Raw genomic sequence first — 21,498 nt, 5'->3', positions numbered from 1 at the left:
ATACTGAGCAGCAGCCTGGAAGACTCATGTCTCTGTACAGTCACGGCTGTAATGTGCTGCCTGAAGAACGGGTCTCAAAGGGTGCTTCCTAGTTTGTTTTTTTCCGGGATTTCCACCTGGAGCTGACAACTGAATGCATCTTTTAGGAACGAGAACTGTACAGTCCCTAAGTTACTTAGCAACCTGCAGTTTGTCTTTGTTACGGCCAAGGACTTGGAACTGGGGCATCTCCATCTAGTTAGCGGTGGATCGTTGTTTGGAACAGCTGCTATCCTGTACTTGCCTTACGGAGATGACAGTAAAAAAGCTGTTGAATTCCTTGTTCCTGAATTCGCTTCCAGCCCCGGAGGCATTGCCCCGCTCTCCGGCCCAGCCCCTTCTCCCCCCCTAGTCCCTCTTCCGTCTCCCTCGTCCGGGCCGGGACGGGAGGCGACAGGGTCGTGTCCCCCTGAGCCCGTCGGGCGGCGAGTCCGGGCGGGGCACCCTCCGCTTCCCTGCTCACAGCGCGGTCAGCTCCGTTCTGCGCTCGGTGTTTGCGGGTACGCAGCAGCAGAGCGGCATCGTGCAGGCTTCGGCGGGTGCCAAGAGGTCCTGAGCCGCCTCGAAGCATCCGCGGGCGCTTTTGAGCTGAGTGTCTGCTTGTAGGGTCATTGGAAAGCAACTGGCTCCCGGGATCCCTTGCCTAATCAGAGGTGTTACCTCCTCCTCTTCCCCCAGTGTCTCTTGACATCATTTCATCCATCAGAGTTTCAGAGGAAAAAAAAAACCGAACCCACCCAGTCTGCGAGCAGCCCGCACCAGCCCCTCAGTTCTGCCGGGACTGCCGGGAAGAGCTGGAGCGGGGCAAAGATGAGGGATGGGAGCGGGGCTGAGCTCCTTGTCCTGAAGGATTGGGCGCGGGGCGAATCGAGAGGAAGCCGTGGCGATGGGCCGGCCGGCACCCCCCGAGCCTCGGGCGGGCACCAGTGAGTCCCGCGGCCACGCGTGGGGAGGCGGCGGCCCTTGACCCACGGGTAACGAGGAGCCCTCGAGGTGCGTGTGCTCCCGCCGGCCCTCGCTGTTCCATGGGACTTCTGCTCCCCGCGACAGACCTGATGTGGAGGGAAGCGTTTCTAACATGAACTTTCTCCCTGGGATCTGGTGGTCTCTTCCCCTGGTCTTGGTCTGGGCGACCCCACCGGTCAGCTCCTCATGGTGGTAAGCTGTGCAATTCCAGGAATTTTTATTTGCTCTTGGGGAAGGTGGGGTGGGATTAATTGTAAATTAAGGAAGTGGGGGGGTAGGGGGAGCCTCTCCCTCTCAGGCTTGTACAAGCGGAGCTCGCTGCTGCCAGCTGCTGCGGTCCAGCAAGCCCGGCTTTACAGCGAGCGGGATTAGACGGGCTCGGCATCTCCTTCCACACCCCGTCCCTGCTGCTCCCCAGCCGCCGCCTCCTTCATAAGCGCAGAGCAGATGTGGGGCCGAGCAGGCGGAGGGGTGCGGGGGTCCCGGCCCGGCCCGGCGGGGCCGCTGGCACCTTCCGGCCGGTGCTGCCAGACCCGACCCGACCCTACCCGAGGCGGAGCCGCCCGACTGGCGCGGAGCGCTGTTTGCCAGCGGCCTGCCCGCGCCCCTCGGGGAGCTGCCTGCAGCGGGGGGGGTTCACTGGTATTATTTTCTCCGTTTCCTCGGCCCCCCCCATCCCCTCCCTCCTGTCAAGTTTGCCCCTTCGAGTACGGCGGAGCCCGGTCCCGATGACTCGCCGTCTGGCCGCGGGGCGTCCACGGAAGCCAGCAGCGAAACGGGCCCGTAGGATGGGTTGGGGTGGAGACATAGACCCGCCCTGCGACCCCGACCCGGGATGGGGACCCCGACCAAGCCCGCACTGAAAAGTCTTGGCGTGGGAGAGGAGTTAAACCGCCCTTATAAACCTGGGGAACACATTTAACCTTGACACCGGCTGACGCGGGATCAAAGCCTGATTTATCAGATTGGGAATATTTCAATGAAATTATTATCTGTGTCCACGGCCCCTATAAACGTTATTTATTGCGATGGCTTTTTGTCATGGTGTCTTTTTAACTGCCACTTAAATACTTTATTTTTTTCTTCTTTTGAAGTCACGGCTTTAACGATTTTATGACCGTATAAACTAATGAAAATACAAGAAAAGGACATTTTCTCCTGTTTGATCCCTTCAAAAGACACCTATAGGAGCTTGGGTTTTATAAAAGGTACCTTTCGAAACATTTCAAGACTAATAGAGACCATCTGGACACAGATGATGATGTAATTTAATTTTGTCAAGGTTTGGGTTTAGGTTTTATTTTTAAGCGCTGCACGGAGCTGTAGCAGCGGGGCTGGGGGCTCCCCTCACTGCTCCTTCGCCTTATTAAAAAATCGCAGCACCGGGGGCTGGTTTCAAAGCGTTTCCAGCGAGGCGGCGGAGGCAGCTGCAGCCCGAAGAAGGCTCCTGCCCCCGTTGCCCCGCCGCTGCCCTGTTCCTTCCCTCCCGCAGGTACATGGGGGCCGTGGGCTCGTCGCGGGTGATGTGCGACAACGTGCCGGGGCTTGTGAGCCGGCAGCGGCAGCTGTGCCGGCGGCACCCCGAGGCCATGCTCTCCATCGGCCGCGGCGTGGCCGCCTGGACGGCCGAGTGCCAGCACCAGTTCCGCCGGCACCGCTGGGACTGCAACGCCCTGGAGCGGGGGCAGCGCCTGCTCGGCCGCGTTCTGCAGCGCAGTGAGTCCCGCGGGGCGCGCACGGGGCGGTGCCGGGGAGCGGCGGGGCGCGCAGCCTCCGCGCAACTCCCGCCGCCTCCCCGGCGCTAAAAGGGGCTGTGGAGAGTCGGCGTGGGGGTAAAAGGGGCTGAGGGACGGTCACTGCTGGGGTGCCCGCTAACAGTCTCCTTCTCCGCTTCCCCTTGTTCCTAGCGTTCGTTTCACAATTGAGAGGAAGGGAAGGGGAAATGCAAAATTGTCCTCGGGTCTCACAGTCAGCAGGACAAGAAGTGCTGCTTTGCTTAAAAACCTGTATCAGAGCAGACAGACATGGGAAAGGCTCAGAAGGGGGGGTTGGCATATTAGGGGCTGGCCCGGCACTTCCCAGCTTCTCAGGTTTTCTGGTACATCATGGGCCCCAAAACCACAAATTAAGGGCCACAGAGAAACTGAGGTGCTAGAATGCAGTACTTGGGCAGAGGGCTTTCCAGCCAGTACTGGGGGGGGGGGGGGGGGGGAAGGGAGGGAACTGAAAGGGACAGTTTGTGTCCAAACAGGATCCCAGCATGCTGGGATGGCAGACGTCAGGATGACAGATGTTAACCCTTTCCACAGCTGGTTCCCGCTGGAGCATTTCATTGGGGAAGGCTGCCTGTGAGGTGTGGGGTCTGTGCCTGTTCCAGGGCAGCACGGCCCTGCCGGCTCTCAGCCCTCTGTGGGCGGTTTGACTGCTCATCCCTCAGATCAGGCTCCAGGAGAGATAAGCAGGAACACATCTGCTAGGTCTGAGCCAGGCTGTACAGACCCCCAGCAGCTGAGGACTGCAATGCGCTTCCCACCTTGAGGGAGGGCAGTTACACAGGGTGTTGTTGCTATCTAAATGTTGAACTAAGGCATCTGGTGAGCCTTCAGACAGTTTGTATGGTCCTTTTGACTCAAAGAGATGGCTGAGGTCTGTTCCTGTGCCAGGATATCCGTGGCTCCTCCTTTCACCAAACACTATGCCTGTGCACACAGCTGTGGGGCACAGCTGGTGGGGCCAACCCTGCCCTGGCATGCATGTCCCTGGGATGTTCCCAGCGTGGTGACAGCCTCTCCAGGCTGTGAGCAGCATGGTGCCTGCAAGGAGAGGAGGACGAAGGTGCCCTGCGGCCAATGCCCCACCGGCGGGTATGGAGAGAAGGATAGGAGAGACCGGGCATGCAGTAGGATTTCATCCACGGAGCATCATGCGGTGCCAGGCTCTGCTGCTGGTTCCCATAACCAGCTTCATGTTCCCTTACAGATGTTAGCAGTAACATCACCCATCAGCTCAAGTGTTCGATGAGGTTCAGGAAAACACGTCCGGCAGAACATGGCCTAATGCTGATGAGCCTATTTAATGAAAAACAGTAAAAACGCATTTCTTTCCAAAAGTGAAGTTTTCACTGTTGGCTCATGGGAGAGGATTAAGGCATGAAGCTTCTGAGCTCTGTGCTGAGCCTGATCAGGCAGACTGTAGCTTGGTATTGCTCTAGTTTAAAATGGAATGTTTTTGATGGGTTTAATAAACCCAAATGAAACATTTCTCTTCCAAAGACATCAAGTGTTTCTTTTTAATTAACACTAAAAGGTTGTGATGTTTCTCCATATGTCTTCTCCCAAATAAGTCTTCCGAAGAGCGTGGTCTGAAACAAGCTGTGGTATTCCCTGCCTGATTTTGAAGGCAGTGTAGGGAAGGCAGGGTTTGTCCAGTCTTTTTGCAAGCTTTTAGTTGCCATTTGCTGAAGGTTTGCACAGAACATGGAGGTCCAGGGCCTTTTCCTATTTGAAACATCTAGATGTTACTGGAATAGAAATACTAAATAATAAGATATACAGTGTAATGCTGCCCCTACGATAAAACCACAGATAATACTCACTCTTTGGGGTCCTACTTTTGTGCTAACATTACCTATGGCTTACAAATCCTCTGCATGGGTCTCTCTCACTGCTAGGGGGTCTTAGACACTGCACAGAAATCCACTTCTCACCTTTTCTATGCTAAAACCTTTAAAGTATGAAAATATCCCATTACTATAGAGTTGTGACAATATAATATAGCTCTGTATTGTAAATTACTACCTCCTAAAATAAACTTAAGCAATTACTGCATTGAAATACATTCCCAATAGCCTAAGAGTAGGCACAGTCTAGAAATGCAGATAATCTTTGGTATAATAAAGTATCTTCATTAAGTGGAGGGAAAACTGCCCAAGCAGCTGGTGTGTAGAAGTCACAGCTGCCAGGCCAAATCCTGCCTCAAGCATGACACAAACAGTGCCACTGATTTAATGGAACTTGTTTGTGTGAATTACAGTTACCGGGCTTGGTTCTGGGCAGAAAATCTAAGTTTAACTTAAGTTCAGAAAATAACACCCAAGATTTCCTGCTGCTGCCTTTTAAGCAGGAGAGTTTATTCTGAGTGCTTCGGAAGAGGAAAAGCTGATTTCAAGCCTTATTTGCAGTATTTTGCAACGTGCATGTTGTTTCAGAGTCCCTGATTAATAATTTCTTAAACCTATCTCTGTAACAGCACTTCATATATTCTCTAAATTGATGAAACATGATAGAAATACCAGCTGTCCTATTCATGTATCTGTACAGAGCAACTGATCCATGAAAGTATATTAATCAATATCAGAAGCAAGCGTTTAATGTTTTCCAACTCTAACACTATATTGATGAGCTTTTACCAGGGAGGGGTCCAAGTTTAAGCCATGACTAATTCTGGCTCTAGGGAATGTGTATTTCTGTGATTTCAGCCCAGTTCTATCTTCTGCTTAGCAAAAAAGTCCAGGCTGACTGGCTGGGCTGGGATAGCTGCTCAAAGTAAGTACCCCAGTGGTTTTAAAGTGACTTCTTTTTGTTTCAGGTAGTCGGGAATCTGCTTTTGTGCATGCCATCTCCTCTGCTGGAGTTGTTTTTGCCATCACCAGGGCATGTAGCCAAGGGGAGCTGAAATCCTGCTCCTGTGATCCCAAGAAGAAAGGCTCTGCCAAGGACAGCAAGGGCCATTTTGACTGGGGTGGCTGCAGTGATAACATTGACTATGGCATTAAGTTTGCCAGAGCCTTCGTGGATGCCAAAGAACGGAGAGGAAAAGATGCAAGGGCGCTGATGAACCTTCACAACAACAGAGCTGGAAGGAAGGTGGGTATCCATCCAGCAGATGCCTGGAGATGCTCTCAGGGAGTTCTCAGGGGTCTGGGGCAGGTAACGGTTGGCTCTGGCTGACAAGTCTCAGTAGTCAGGAAGAAGTATGGGACAAGCAGGAGCTGAAGGTGGTGTTTCTCCCTTGGAGGCTCAGTGTGGCAGAGATCTCCGATCAGATCACATTCAACTGCTTAACAGTCCTCCTGTCTGAGTCTGTTCATTGGCTCCTTGTGTGAGAAGTTAAGCAGGAGTCCAAGTCATTGTAACACCAGTTTGCATGGAGAAACCTTCATGCAAACCTTCATGTTTCGAGCCTTACATATGGAAGAGTTTTACTTTTGGTTAATACAGAGTAGAAATTCCTAAGGGAGGCTGAAGGCCAGACTGAAGAACAGGCTTGACTATTAAAGAGCAAACTCAAAATGGCATTAGAGGAAAAAAGCCCCATCGTGTCCCTTCATGTATGCATACGGTAAACCTAAACACAAAATGAGCAGAGAGCAAATACAATGACTTCACTTTTTTAGACAATGAATCCAAAATGCATGTCCCTCCAAAAGGCGTTGTCCCTGGGGCATGACCTGCTCCAAACAAACCCCATTTTGAAATGTTGTATGAAAATACCATTCCAGAATTTCCACAGAAAGAGTCTTTTTTGTTGTAGGTGAGTAGGAGGAGTTGCTGGGTGTACCGGCAACTGCTGGTGCGAGGCCTGAGGAATACATGCACTCACACGTCATGGTGATAGCTATGAATAGTAAGAACAGGGCATGAAATTGGAATATGCTGTGCCATTATTCAAAACACCATCAAAATCTGCTCCATTCATGACGACTGGAATAGCACAGAAAAGTATTTCATAGTGCTGGACCAAGCACTTCTCAAATGATTGTAGGGACTTCTTTGTCTTTGGTTTTCCTTAACATATATTCAGTAGGAAGGAAATTGATCAAATTCTGAGCTTTTTGTATTAAGAAGTTCCCTTTATAAACTGTAAAATTATTCTATATTGACTATCCCTTATTAGAAGCAAAGATCCAATTTTAATGGATTGTACTGCAAGTAGATGATTTTCCAGATAAGTATTTCTCCTTTAACATCTTTTCTTCATCTGTTTATTACCAGCAGGTGTAATGAATATATAGCATAGACAGACGAACCTATTGCTTCATTACTGAGTGATACTCATACGCAATACTATGGCTGTATTTATGTCACTGTCCAAAAGAGACTGCAGTCTTCAACACAAGCAAAGACTTCACCAGGGTGAATTAGCTCCACGATAGGAAGCTCTTCCTGTAATAGTTGAGTATCTTAATAAGTTTAAAAAAATACATATCATAGAATCACAGAATGGTTTGGGTTGGAAGGGACCTTAAAGCTCCTCCAGTTCCAATCTCTGCCATGGGCAGGGACACCTTCCACTAGAGCAGGTTGCTCAAAGCAGTAAAGAATTTCTTCCCAATATCTGATCTAAATCCACCCTCTTTCAGTTTAAAGCTGTTCCCCTTGTCCTGTCCCTACAGACCACTGTAAAAAGTCCCTCTCCATCTTTCTTGTAGGCCCCCTTTAGGGACTGGAAAACTGCTCTAAGTTCTCCCCTGAGCCTTCTCTTCTTTGGGCTGAACAAGCCCAACTTTCTCAGCCTGTCTTTAAAAGAGAGGTGCTCCAGCCCTCTGAGCATCTCTGTGGCCTCCTCTGGCCTCACAGCCAGCAGTATTGGTAAGCAGGTAGGGTTTTTAGAAAAAGATCAAAATTTCTTTAATAATTATATTAAAGATAACACATTCTCAAATGCTCTAGGCCCTGCCTTACAGAGGGGTGTGCTGTTTTGTATCCACCATGCAATAGTGTAGGTTTAGCTGTGCGAGGATCTCACAGCCTCAGCCTGCCCACAAGCCAGGAGTTTGGATCTGTATGAGACCAGCGGTGCCCTCGGCATTTTCTCACCCCCAAAAGGGGTTTCGATAGGTTTCTTTTAAAACCAGACTATTCAGTTTTTACTAACTCAAAAATGCTTAGAATAAATATTTATAATATTCCCATATGAGTCATACAAAATAATGTGCTCTGTATCATTAGAGGAACATCACTGACAAAAAATTTGCAAGTCCTGCACTCCTATGTATGTGCTTCTTCCACTATTCCGGCAAGTTGTTCTAAACATACAAGTAGTTAAACTGATTTCTACTCCGATAATTAAAACCAAGCATCTGCTGAAATCCCAGTTCGTGATAGTACTGTTGGCAATGAAGCGGGGCTGTGGGAATGCCAGTGACTTCTTTGAAGTAGTCCTATTGTCTACAAGTTGCAAAGAAAATTAAAAGTACTTTGGTTCTAAAATACAATTCTCACTTTATAACAATGCCTGACCGAAAACCACTGCCCTGCTGAGCATCAGTCTCGTTTCTAATCATGGGCTCTCTCTTACTTTCCTCCCATGATGCTGGTCTTGTTGTACAAACTCTAAAATGTCCATATTCCATGAGCCCTTAAGGCATAATATTTATAGATCAAATACCAGCCTCTTCAAAATTACAAATGAATTATTTATTGTCTATGAACCCATCTGTTGTTCTCCAGCATCATACAGGTAGCCTGAATGTCTGAGATGAAGCTGTAATGGCTTTAATGCTATCCAAACATTAAATTAATGATGAAGGTGATCTCTCCAGTGCAAGCTAATGAAGGGCTTATTCTAAAATGTTTGCTTAAAGGTTTATAAGCATTTAAAATCTATTGTATTTTAAACTTTTGCATGGATGTGATGCCGAGCCCAGGGGGGATGCTTTGCACAGTCTCTGTAAAATTATTTAAATATGAAATGCCTATGAGTTTCTGGGCAATATCTGAAACACCATTGAGTGCAGGGGGCAGCTTTGTGAATCTGGGCTGGAGAGGGGCAGCATGGTGATGCTTCAGTGAGAACAGTGGGGAAAAGAGGTACTTTGGGCTACCAAGAGGCTGAGAGATTCTGTCCACTTCCCAGACCTCTTCCTCCTGTGCAGCTTTTGTTCTAGCGTTATGGAGCATCCCGACCCTCGGGACGGCTTGCAGGAGCAAGGAAGATAAGCCCACCAGCTGGAGGCTTGTGTGTAGGGTTGAGTCAAGCAACCAGAGCAGGCCAACCATGTGGGGATGACTTGATGTTACCAGTGGGTGTCACTACAGACCGTGATTTGGAGACCTGCAGGTCTGCGAGCCTGGCATTGCAGGATGAACGGAAAAGAAATGACACTTTGTTTTACCTGTGTATATTTTACTGCGTTTCTAAACAGGCCGTGAAGCGGTTTTTGAAACAGGAGTGCAAATGTCACGGTGTGAGTGGATCATGCACTCTAAGGACCTGTTGGCTGGCCATGGCAGACTTTAGGAAAACGGGAGATTATCTGTGGAAGAAATACAATGGAGCGATTCAGGTGGTCATGAATCAAGATGGCACGGGTTTCACTGTGGCTAATAAGAGATTTAAGAAGCCAACTAAGAATGACCTGGTATACTTTGAAAGCTCTCCAGACTACTGTATCAGGGACAGGGATGTAGGTAAGCCTCTATCATTACACCTGAATGGTTTTATTTCAGACATTTGTACTTTGAAGGTCAAAACTTACTATTGAGTGTGTGTGTGTATGTGTCTATGTATATGTAAATCCATGCATGTAAACAGGCAGGAACATATTTTGGAAGGCCAGCTCTTTACAAGAAGAATAGCTCCTCCATACCCCTAGATGTATACCAGCCGCTAGTTCTAGTACAATGCAGCAGTTTCTTCCAGGTGCTAAGGAGCCCTGGAGCTGCTGTAAGGCAAAAGCTGCTTTTAGGGCAAGTTTGAGTTCTGCTCTGGAGACAGGTCCATACTTTACACAGCTTGTACATGCTTGTATCCCACATCTCACTCCAGAGCCGCCAGATGTAACTACATCAGCCCCAAGTCTGTGATGTCTCTATGTCCCCTTCTATCACGTTTCTTCTTGTCTATACTGTTATACTACTGCTGCAGACATCCAAAAGACCAGTGTCCTCCTCTATCTGCAGCTGACTGTGGACCCCCTAGTTGCAGACACAGCTCTCCCCACCGATAATGTAGGTGATGCCACTGTCAGTATGTGGGACAGGGCAGCTGGAGAACATGCACGTGGATGAAAGGATAGAGGTCAGTGAGGCACAGCACGCTGCATCGAATGACACAGCTCTTTGCGAGACAGTGTTGGCTCCGTCCATGATAACCATCACGTTTTCTGAAGAGCTGTGCCAGCTCCAGTGGGAAGAGGTGAAGTTTCAGGGCTGCTGTTCACATGGAATTTGTTCTGCTTTCGTAGTTTTCAAGAGACACACACTTAACAGTGTTACAGGATTCAGAGAATGACCAAGCACCAGGAGTCCCGATGTCGGTTCTTGACCCACGTGTAGTATTTCCTGGTGTAGCAATTAAGAACTAGCAACTAGAAAACCAGAAATTTGGAAAAGAGAGCCAGGCTGAGTAATGTATGAGAGATATTGTGGAACTAATTAATAGGTTGTATAACATACTGGATTGCACCCTGTATGACATATCTGTAAGTATCTGGATAGCAATGCAGCTCAACTCCTTTTGGCATTGCTGCATATTTATAATCCAAGTTTACTTGGAATAAGCATTGCAAAACAACTGCGCTCAAATAAGAACAATATGTGAAATCCTGGTCGTGTACTGTTGACTTCAGTGAACCCAGAATTTCCTCCAGTACACTCATGTTGTACAGTGTTTCTGGTTAGTTGAGTAGTCAAGGTAATTTTAAATGTTATTTATGGCTTTTGCAGGTGATGCTTATTACCTGCACAAGTACATATTATTCCTTGAATAGTGGTTGATCCTGTAAAGCCTAATACTTTAATCCAAGTGAATAAATGGGCATACTGCAGCACTGTGCAGGGACTAGCTTTGGAGATTAGGATTTATTCAGAATTTGAAGTTGCCTCATCCATTGTAAAACCTGTGCTTTCTTTCCCCTGAAAAGGAGAGCCTGTACATGAACCACTTTCATATCAAAAAGCCATTTAATAATCTCTCTGTGCTGAGCCTAATCTCATCTGTCAGCCTTGCCATCGTGGAGGAGAGTGGGCATTTTTCACTGCACTATGTTGCATGCTCTTGCCTGGTGCTGTCAAGCCTGCCCAGAGGTGGCAGAGTCTGACATGTGCTTTGGCTCAGCTTGAGATAAGGCTGTGGGTGAGGCCGTGTTTCTTCACTGCCCAGAATTCAGGGAATGTGTCTGTTTGGAAGAGCACATTTTTGGCAAGCTCCGGTAAACCTTTAGTGGGATGTGGGATGTCCTGCTGCCTGCATGGAGCAAAGACAGAATCTAAACCTGGTTTGGCTTTGAAAGAGGTGAATTCCACAGCTGAGCAGCATGTTTTCTTTATTACCTTTGGTTTTCCCTGTTGAGTGGTCCAGAGTGTCGGCCCTGTTAAATGACTGGAGATGAAATGAGATTATGGAAGTCTGAGTTTGGAAATAGGTGGGGAGCATCTCAGCATCAGCTAAATCTAATAACACAGCACTTCAGTATGCCCTTGAATACAGTTGTGCCTTTCATTCTTGGGGGAATTTAATTGACTTAGTGCTTCAGGAAATAATCAAACAAAAATCAAATAAAATATCTGGGGATTGGTTAGTACTGGGACTGAACAAAGGATTCCCACAGTAAAACTTACAAAGCGTCACGACTTGACCAGGAGACAGCTTCACAAACTGTAAAATGACCAAGCCAGTGTCCTCTGTGGCTTGCATAACGTAATTTACTGTGGCCAGTAAACTGAAAGTGCTCAGGGCCTTTATCATCAGTGTCCTAATCAAAAAAACCCCACATACTTCATCTTCTGCCATAGGAGCTTTCAGCACTGGTTCTTCTTTCTGGTTGGCAGGCAGGCACTGGAGGGTCCTAGGGCTGAATATACCCCACTGGGTCTGGCAGTATTTCTGGGGGGAGGCAGCTGGACGTACATACATGGATCACCCCTACAAGATGAAGAATGTGGTATTAATATTACTTTCTCCTAAAAGAAAAGAGGAATTATTGATTTTGGGAGAGATATAATATATGGCAATCACTGCTAGCATCTCAATAGCACGAGAACGCAATAACGTGACCACCTCTTGTCTAGCACTAAGATTTCAGGACTTTCAGAAAAGGACCAAAGGAAGATTATCAGATGTGTGCAGAATTCATTTAACTCTGCTTACGTGGATGCTGAAAGAATCTTTATTCACAATTTGGTACTCATAACCTGATAGAAACAGAGGTAGGACATCCAAGAGGGATACGAAAATCCTCTTACAAACTTACTAATTTTTGCTGCATTTTTGCATGGTCTTCTCTTACATTATCATGTATTCCCAGCTCCCCAAACCAATGCAGAGTAGCCAGGACTGCACAGGGGGAGACCTGTTAGAAATTATAAAGCTGTGAAGGAAACTAAAACGATGTCTATGCAAGCAGCAGTCCTTATGTTGTATATACTGTCTTACCCTGAATGCGTTACTTCACCTCCAAAATGCTCTGAAAAACGCCTCTTGCTTGTCTGCTTGTGAGCTTCAGTCAGTAGCAGTTGAAGTTTCAGAAGATTGCTGCCTGACCATCCACACAGGCTGGGTTGATTGAAAGCTGTTGTAAGTTTGTCATGCTTTGAATGTACTATTGGGTAAGTACAGACCGTGTTATAACATAGAAGCCGTAGTGTGGGCATCACCAGGTTGCTGGCCAAGCCTTTGTTACAGGCTGCTGTCCATGCGCACTATGAAAGCGGTGTGACGTCTTCCTGCAAAAGAAAACATTTCAGAACAGGTTTATTACAGATTAACTTGTACAAAACTCTCCAGGCAGTGTTTGAGTGAAGCCTCTTCCTGCGGGGAGACCCCCACCAGAATGTGCAGAGCAATCTGGGCTCAGCTATGTGTGTTGAGGTGGTGCGTATGAGCGGGCAGGTTGTGTCCCCAGGCCTGGACACCAGCGTGGAGGTGGTGGGTGAGTGGCAGGGTGGTGCTGGTGAGCGTGTGCTGACTGTTCACAACTGTACTGGCAGCAGTGAAGCTCTGGCCATGTGGAGGTGGTGGTGGAGCAGAGGTAGGGCACATCTGTGTGTAGATGATCTTGAACTGTTCCAGCAGTCCTTCAGGACCTGCTGTAAACCCGTGTGCCATGTGCTTTAAGTCATCTGCAGGTTTCTCCTGGTGCTCACGTGGTCGTGGTTTGGGCACTTGTAAAGCCAGCGTTGCTGCCTCTGCCTGTGTGTGGGGTGGGGGTCATGTACCTGGGTTAGGGTGGCTGCTTTGTGTATCCAGAACAGGCATCTGAGGTGTTGTGATGGTGTTTGAGAACCCTCCACACCCGGTCTCGTGGTGGCGAGCACTGTGGAGATGCATGTGCAGTGCTACAGGCAGCCCCTGGAGCTGCGCATGGGGTGACAATCAGCATGCCTGGGGGCTGTTGCTTCCCTTCACAGCTGGGCCCTTCACAGCATTATTTTCCTGTTACACGGCTACAGGTTGGGCAGAGAAGAGATTCAGAGCAGCCCTGTGGAGAAGGACTTGGGGGTGTTGGTCAATGAGAAAATGAACATGAGCCAGCTTCAGTGTGCGCTCGCAGCCCAGAAAGCAACCGTATCCTGGGCTGCATCAAAAGGAGCGTGACCAGCAGGTCGAAGGAGGTGATCCTGCCCCTCTGCTCTGCTCTCGTGAGACCTCACTTGGAGCATTGTGTGCAGTTCTGGTGTCCTCAACATGGAAAAAAGGACATGGAACTGTTGGAACAAGTCCAGAGGAGGGCCACGAGGATGATCAGGGGAGTGGAGCACCTCCCGTATGGAGACAGGCTGAGAAAGTTGGGGCTGTTCAGCCTGGAGAAGAGAGAGTGGAGACCTCAGAGCAGCCTTCCAGTATCTGAAGGGGGCCTACAAGGATGCTGGGGATGGACTCTTCATCAGGGACTGTAGTGACAGGACAAGGGGTAATGGGTTCAAACTGAAACAGGGGAAGTTCAGATTGGATCTAAGGAAGAAATTCTTTACTGAGAGGGTGGTGAGGCACTGGAATGGGTTGCCCAGGGAGGTTGTGAATGCTCCATCCTTGGCGGTGTTCAAAGCCAGGTTGGATGAGGCCTTGGGTGGCATGGTTTAGTGTGAGGTGTCCCTGCCCATGGCAGGGGGGTTGGAACTGGACGATCTTAAGGTCCTTTCCAACCCTAACTATTCTATGATTCTATAATTTATTTCCCCTGCTGCCCAACATAAGCTATTTGCTGCATTTTTGACATGAATGGGACAGAGTCCAGAGTGAAAGAAAGGTGGGAAATTCAAGTATAGCCTGCAAAGTACTGGTGCTGTGCAAGATGTGTTAGTTCTTGAGGTATGTAACCCGTGGAGGGAAACCAATCCTGATCTATGTTAGAAACGTCTCCCTGAGATTAGCTACATACAGGCAGTTCCTGTGTGACTTCTTGGCCTGTATCTCCCCCTTTACACATTGCAAACTTGTTGGGTGCAGTCCCAGCCCCGTGGAAGCTGACAGTGGAGCTCGCAATGACTTCCATCAGGGCAGCTCTTCTCCAAGCACTGTCCAGCCAGGGAGCCACTGGGAGTGGAGAGGTTATGACGGCCTTCAGTGGAGCTGGATACTAGAATGAAACACATCTTCCCTCTAAACTGAATCTATTGCTGGCCTGGGAAATCCCAGCCCCTCCAACAAGGCTGCTGCTGGTGTGCGCTGCCTGTTCTCTTCAGTGGAAACTGGTTATCGTTGGGGGTTTCACTGTTTTGTTTTGGGGGTTTTTTTTAGGTGGAAGTCAAATAATCAACTTTATTGCTTAAAATCAGATTGTTAATCAGTAGAAATAGAGTGGAAAATCTTGAGTTTTAAGGGAATAAATACATCTTAGTGCTTTAGGGTGGGAAAAAGATGGTTCTCAACTTACCATATGTTTGCTTAAGAAAACAACTGTGCAAACCAAGAAGAAAGGGTTTGATGTACGGGCTGTAAAATTGGCAGTGTTAAATCTGAGGCTGTTTTGGCAGGTGTAATGTTGTGTGTCGGCATGGCAATTCCGGAACCTGAAATACACACAAAGAGGCTGCATGAAAGCTTTTTGCAAGTTAGAGCATCCTCCTGCCTCTTAAATGCTGAGTGTGTGCATTGCAAAGGTCAGAAAACGGCCTTGTTTAGTTTGGTGTCTTCTGCTGCCTTCATCACCTGGGTATCTGAGTGCCCTCTGAGGAGCACTGGCCGCTCACTGTCAGTTATTGCTCATTTTCTTTCTCATGAGAGAAGCTGCAGAGATGCTGAAGATGCTGTCTGAACTTTTAACAAACATTGGTTTTGCTCAGAAAATAAACCTTTGTATGAGCCTGCTTTCCCTTCTGTCACATTGTGTGGATAATTTAACCTCCTCTCCTAGTGGCACAGTAGATGCTGATGTATTGTGGGCAGTCTCAGGTGATACCAGCTTCTGACTCTGTTAGCAGCTGAAATCATGTTGCATTTGAAGTCAGTGGTAAAACTGCTGTTGAAACCAGCGGGTGTCTCCTGCTGAGGTTCTCCTTCACTGCTGTGCTATCTCCCCAAACATCTGGAAATGAGAATTTTGGAGTTGGAAACTAGCCTATGCCTCAGCTGAGGAATGTGGTCAGACGTTTCCAGGGCAGCTCCTGCAGGGTGTGAGAGGACTGGGATCTTCCATCACCCCCTGCAGCCAGGTGGGAGCTGAGGTGGAAAGCAGCTTTGCTGTTCCTCCGATGGAGAAATGACGCTGGTCTGGCCACTAAATGACAGTGGCACAGTGAAGGATCCATTGAGTGACCAGCTTGTAGCACGCAAACCACATGCAGAGAGTGAAACACTCAGTGTTTTGACATCTACCCCGAATCACAGCTGGAGATAATTGTCCTGGGTGTGCTGCATTGCGCAGCCCAGGCACACCAGGACATTGGGGCTGGGCCTTGTCCGTGGAGTAAAGCAGGGAGCAGAGCAAGGGAGGTGAGGGGGAGCAGTGCAGGGAGGTGAGCAGGAATTCACACCAAATTCCTGATGCAGAACATTAATCACAGCAGTGGCAAGTTTTGCCTTTGTACTTTCCTTTTGGTTTGAGCAGAGAGCAGGACAAGCACCTATAAAAGTGGTTATTCAGTTGTATTTTGTACAGTCTGGGATGCAATGGATATTGCTTTGGGCTGACGGAAGCACCAGCACTTATATTTAGATGTCCCAGTGCTCTGCACAGCATCGTGGATGGAAGAGAACATGGTGGCTGGGAAGCAGGGTTTGGTTTGTTTTCTGCTACAGGCTTCCTACAGGACCACAGGCGGATCACGTAGCTTTGCATCCTCCTGACTCCTCAGCCCATCCCTAGACTGGGGGCACCCGGGATCACGGGAAGTCTCTCTCTTGCCCCAGTGTGGAGTGATTCCTAAAAAAGGATCTGGGAAGAGCCTTTTGGCATCACTGCTTTGCCTGTGGCCTTGTAGGGATAGCTGCATGGCAGAGGGCTTGCTAGGGGCGATGTCTGCTCATGGTGGTACTTATCTTCTGCCCCAGGACCCTCTGCATGGGATCCAGGCACCAGCACTGGCAGTTGGGACAGGAGATCGGGAGTTACTGCTGGTTCCTTGGTGCAGGGTGAGCCCAATGCAATGCCACTGTTTTTTACATCCAAGTGAGGTGCTCCCCAAAATAGCAGAGACTTTAAAGCACTGTTCAGCTCCCTGCCAAAGATGCTATGCAGAGCACTAGTCCCTGGGCAACAGCGTGAGCAGGCTTGGACCCACAGGACATCCGTGATTTATCAGGCTGCAGGAGCAGGAGCCCATGTCTGGCTCTGTTTGGCTGTCTTCTCCCTTTGCCTTTTCCCTCTCGGGTGGCTCAGCAGGTCTGTGCCTGGCTGGCACAGCAGCACCTTTGCAGCTCAGCACCCTTGAGCTGGGGGCTGATGGCCATGCAACACCCTTCTGCTCTGCCCAGAGGCTTCATATTGAGGCTCTCCAGATGCATAGTTCTACTCAGTGAGTATTTGAATATTTAAATAAACACAGGTGTAGAGGTTATGGGGGAGAAGGTTGAGATGCCTTCCAGGGACTCAAACACTCCTCCAAGCAGCAGTCAAAGCCTGTCCTGACTTATATGCAAGAACCATGGTCTGAGAAGGTGGCTTTACCAAAGTCCATGAGACTACTCAGTGCCTCAGGGGCTGGACTCAGGCCTGAAAAGGCATGAAGTGCTGTAGGGGACAGAGAAACAACAAATACTGGTGTGTTGTGAACTGCTTCAATACAGCAACATCAGTGTATACAACCAGAAGTACACCATAGGGGAAAAAAGAAGAAAATTAGAATTTATGAAGCTTAGATTTTTAATAATCGCAGCTTAATTCCAGCTTACGATTTATTAAGGTGGGTTTGCTGTCCTCACTCAGGCAAATTTCAGTTAATGTCTGCATGTATTTTTTTCTTTGAGAAAGTAAATTGTTGATGTTTGATGTACATCCGTGAATACACTTCGTAAAATGCTTCCAGTTAATTTTATGACCACAGTCAATATTTAGGGGATCCCATTTTGGCCAACAACGTAAGAATGGAGCTATAACCGGGTCTAGGGAACATGTCAGAACAAGTTAATCTCATGGCTATACCTGAAGTTGATTTATGATAGCAATACATACGAAATTAGATGGAGCAATGAGTATTCATAATTTTTAGATTGGTAGCAATAATCTGTCAACAGCTGTGGTGCAGATCCCAAAGTGTACCCTAAGATAAGCTTGTGTTAGATGAGCAGCTGCTCCTATGCGGTTCAGTTGCTGTTCGGGCCAAGACATGCCTTAAAGAGCCGTTTTGTGCCACGTGGAGACGGGCAGAGGCATTTCAGCCACTCCAGAGGGGTTTTAAGAACACGAAGAGAGACCCCACTTCCCACAGCCCTGGGGACCGGCTGCACAGCTGCCTCAAGAGGGGTATCTGCTTGCTGGAGAGGACAGAGGTGCTATGGAAAGATGAAGCAAAGCATGGCGATACTAACAGCATCAGGCAGCACCTTGAAGTATTGGGTCCATTTTGCACCTTCTCAACTCCAGACCTGATTTCTAGGAGAAATTTGAGAGCAGTTTTACCTTATTATAGGTATTTATAGAATCATAGAATAGTTTGAGTTGGAAGGGACCTTCAAAGGTCATCTATTCCAGTTCCTCTGCAGTGAGCAGGGACATCTTCAATAGATCTGGTTGCTCAGAGCCACTTCCAGCCTGGCCTTGAATGTCTCCAGGGATGGTGCATTCATCACCTCTCTGGGCAGCCTGTTCCAGTGTTTTACCACCCTCATTGTAAAGAATTTCTTCCTCACATCCAGTCTGAATCTCCCCTCTTTTAGTGTAAAGCCATTACCCCTCATCCTATTGCAGCAGGCCCTGATAAAAAGCCTCTTCCCATCTTTCTTATAGGCCCCTTTAAGAACTGAGAGGCCGCAATAAGGTGTCCCCAGAGTCTTCTCTTCTCCAGACAGAACAACCCCAACTCTCTCAGCCTTTCCTCACAGCAGAGGTGCTCCATCCCTCCGATCATTTTTGTGGCCCTCCTCTGGACCCTCTCCAACAGGCCCATATCTTCCCTGTGCTGAGGACCCCAGAGCTGAATGCAGTACTCCAGATGGGGTCTCACTAGAGCAGAGTAGAGGGGCAGAATCACCTCATTGGCTTGGTATTGAATCCCGGGAGATGTGATGCTGAAGGATCAAATACACTGCAGGTTATGTCTCCTACCCCTATTTCATGTGTTCTGTCCTTCCCTAAAGCCCACCTCCTGACCTTCGCTGCGCTCCCCTTGCAGGGTCCCTCGGGACAGCCGGCCGGGTTTGTAACCAGACGTCCCGCGGCATGGACAGCTGTGAGGTGATGTGCTGCGGGAGAGGCTACGACACGTCCCGTGTCAGCAGGATGACAAAGTGCGAGTGCAAGTTCCACTGGTGCTGCGCTGTGCGCTGCCAGGACTGCCTGGAAGTGGTCGATGTTCACACCTGCAAAGCACCAAAGAGCGCTGGCTGGATCTCCCGTACATGATGCGCAGGCTACTGGTGCTTGAGGACCACAGCTTTTGCCCTCCCTGGTCCATGCAGGGAATATGCCCAAGGTCTTCTTCATTTTTACGTCAGTTTTGCCTTTGTCTTTCATTGCACAGAAGCTGCTGAATAATTAATACAAATTTTGCAGCATTTGCTTCCCATTTCTGCATGACAGTGCTGCTGCTGCGCTGTCTCTGCATAAACTGATGCGGCTCTGGAAGGATGTACTTCTGGCAGGACTCTTCCGACCGACGCGCAACTCTCCTTCAGACTCCTTGTGGCAATTTGTTCCTGCCATGAGGAACACAGTGAGATGCAAAGATGGGGCATTTTGTGCAAGACCACCATCACCAACTGCATGGGCTGAGCTTGCTCAAGCATCTTCCGAAGGATCTCGTGCTGGTCACAGTCACGCCTTGGATGCTGAAGTGCTCAGGAATTTGAGTACCAGTTGGTGATTCCTCCGTGAGAGAAAATCTGGGGCCAGGCTGGCTGAAAGGCTTTACTGGAGGGGTGTCTGTCCATCCCCAATGGACTGGAGTTTGCAGTAACGTGGCCACCTGAGGCTTTGCATGGGGCAGAAATTGGCCCATGGCAAAAAGCAAAGGAAACTGCAGGAGATGTATCCAACCACAACACTCCCATAAGCTATTAAAAGGTCAAAGCAAAAGTCTTAGTTATGTATTTGTGAAAACTTGCCTTAAAAGCTTTTAAAAGGCCATTAATATTAACTGCTGTGGTTTTTGTGATCTGAAGGACCAAAGTGATTTGTTTTGCAGCTTAGTGAGAGCTGGGTATAGCACACCCAGCTATCAAAGGATGAGGTTTTCTAGTTGTCACTTACTGAATAAGCAGAAAAACATTTGCATAAAGCTGATGGAGAAGGAAATACCTTGTCTCAGTTATGATTGGGTTTCTAAAGAATCTATCGACTTCTATGTTCTTTTAAATTTAATAAATCTATTAAATGTGTTCAAAATTACACTTTTTATTCAGATGGGAATAGCTAAACAAGATTTTCCCTGAATACTTTCTGCAAAGACTTATGCGTATGATTAAGGGTGCACTGGCCTTCGATGGAGGCAGTTACAAGTTGTGCTAGGTCTATACGCTGGGCTGGGATCAGCATAAAAAATTGCTGGAAAGATGTGCAGGCTCGGGAGGCTCGGAAATCACAGCCTCACTGGGGAGGAGCTGGGTCACACAGGGTACCAGCTGGCTCTCCTCTCCTCGGAGTAGAGGCCAGCAAATGCACCGAGATGAAAGACGGGTTCTGTGCCAGTCTAGTGAGGCTCTGGAAAAGCACCGATGAAGTTCAGGGACAGGCGAGGTAATGAAAAAATAACATAGCAAAAGGAGGTTGAATGGGTGATAGAACATACTGTAGATGCAGGTAAAACTTCTGTATGAAAATGAAAAAGATTCGAGGAACCCTAACAGGTACAAACAGTGCATGAAAAAATCATATACAAGTAGCATACCATGGCAATAATGTGAGCACTCTGGTTATGCTGGTTTTTTAAAAGGAATATTTAAAAAGAATGGGATTTTGCATTCACGGGCTTGAGGGAGCAGTCATTTACATCTGGAAGGCTTTGGAAAATGTTTGTATCATTAAAATGGGTAAGTCATCTCCAGAAGGCACAGCTGGCATTAAAAGATTAGGGGGATCTAGAAAGGTATTTATTTGGACGATAAGATGATGTTTCAGTTACTGTATATGGCATTAATGCGATGATCATGGCTAGAAGTAAGAATAATCACAGTATAAAGCAACTCCTGGTGGGAATAGCCCTATCAGCGTGTACAGTGTGCACAGTACACACACATACAGTGCAGGTGTATATATGTGTACACATTTTTTCAGTGGTTATACTGTTGGCCTCACTATTGCTGGCAATTCTGGCTCTGGATGAGGAAAATTTCATACCTAGTTGTATTTAAAGGTGAGCTCCAAGGAGGCTTTTTATTAGCATTTCATTATGAAATTAAATCCACATGTAGTTCGCAGCCTGAGCAATATCACACTTAAGCCTTAAAGAACTTAAAAGCAGTATAACAATTTTTATATATATATATATATTTTTTGTGGCAGGTTTTTTTGAGAGATCCAGGGACCCTTTGAGTAGTCTATAAATTCCCACGTAATAAAGCTGAAAATTTTTAATATTCTGGGAAAAAAAGGAACTTGTTCCAGGCAGTTGAGTAAAAGGTAATGAAATCAGAGCGCTTCTTAACTCCATCACTTGGTTAAGACACCAGCAAACAAACCCACCTCAATTCTGCAGTCTCAGGTAAAATGTTTTGTGGTCATTGTATTAAAGGTGGAACTTCTGTTCCCCAGCATGGTCCTTGTCCTCCCCCAAGTGCATCTTCTTGCTCCTCATCTCAGGGGCCTGAGGTTCCTTAAAGCTGCTCTTTCCAGCTAGACCAGGCAGATGGTGGCGTTGGGTCCTTTGGCCTTTTTGGTGTCCTTCCTGACCAGCCCCCTGCCCCATTTGGCAGCAAGCCCTCCAACGGTGCACACAGCAGGCTGAATGCTGTATTTTA

General features: G+C 48.0%; 1 protein-coding gene across 1 annotated transcript; it reads left to right on the top strand.

The window, feature by feature from the left end:
* Positions 1-1,117: 1,117 nt before the first annotated feature.
* On the top strand, positions 1,118-18,946 carry WNT2 (Wnt family member 2; the record flags this gene model as incomplete). The annotated part of the gene is made up of 5 exons (XM_080627174.1): positions 1,118-1,197; positions 2,498-2,721; positions 5,593-5,870; positions 9,152-9,416; positions 18,717-18,946. 5 exons carry the CDS (start codon positions 1,118-1,120, stop codon positions 18,944-18,946), a joined length of 1,077 nt encoding a protein of 358 aa, XP_080483300.1.
* Between the last annotated feature and the right edge of the window lie 2,552 nt (positions 18,947-21,498).

This window comes from Psittacula echo (assembly GCF_963264785.1).
Source record: "Psittacula echo genome assembly, chromosome: 1".
NCBI lineage: Eukaryota > Metazoa > Chordata > Aves > Psittaciformes > Psittacidae > Psittacula > Psittacula echo.
The sequence above is the reverse complement of the archived record's forward strand: the minus strand, read 5'-3'. Positions and strand labels throughout refer to the sequence as shown.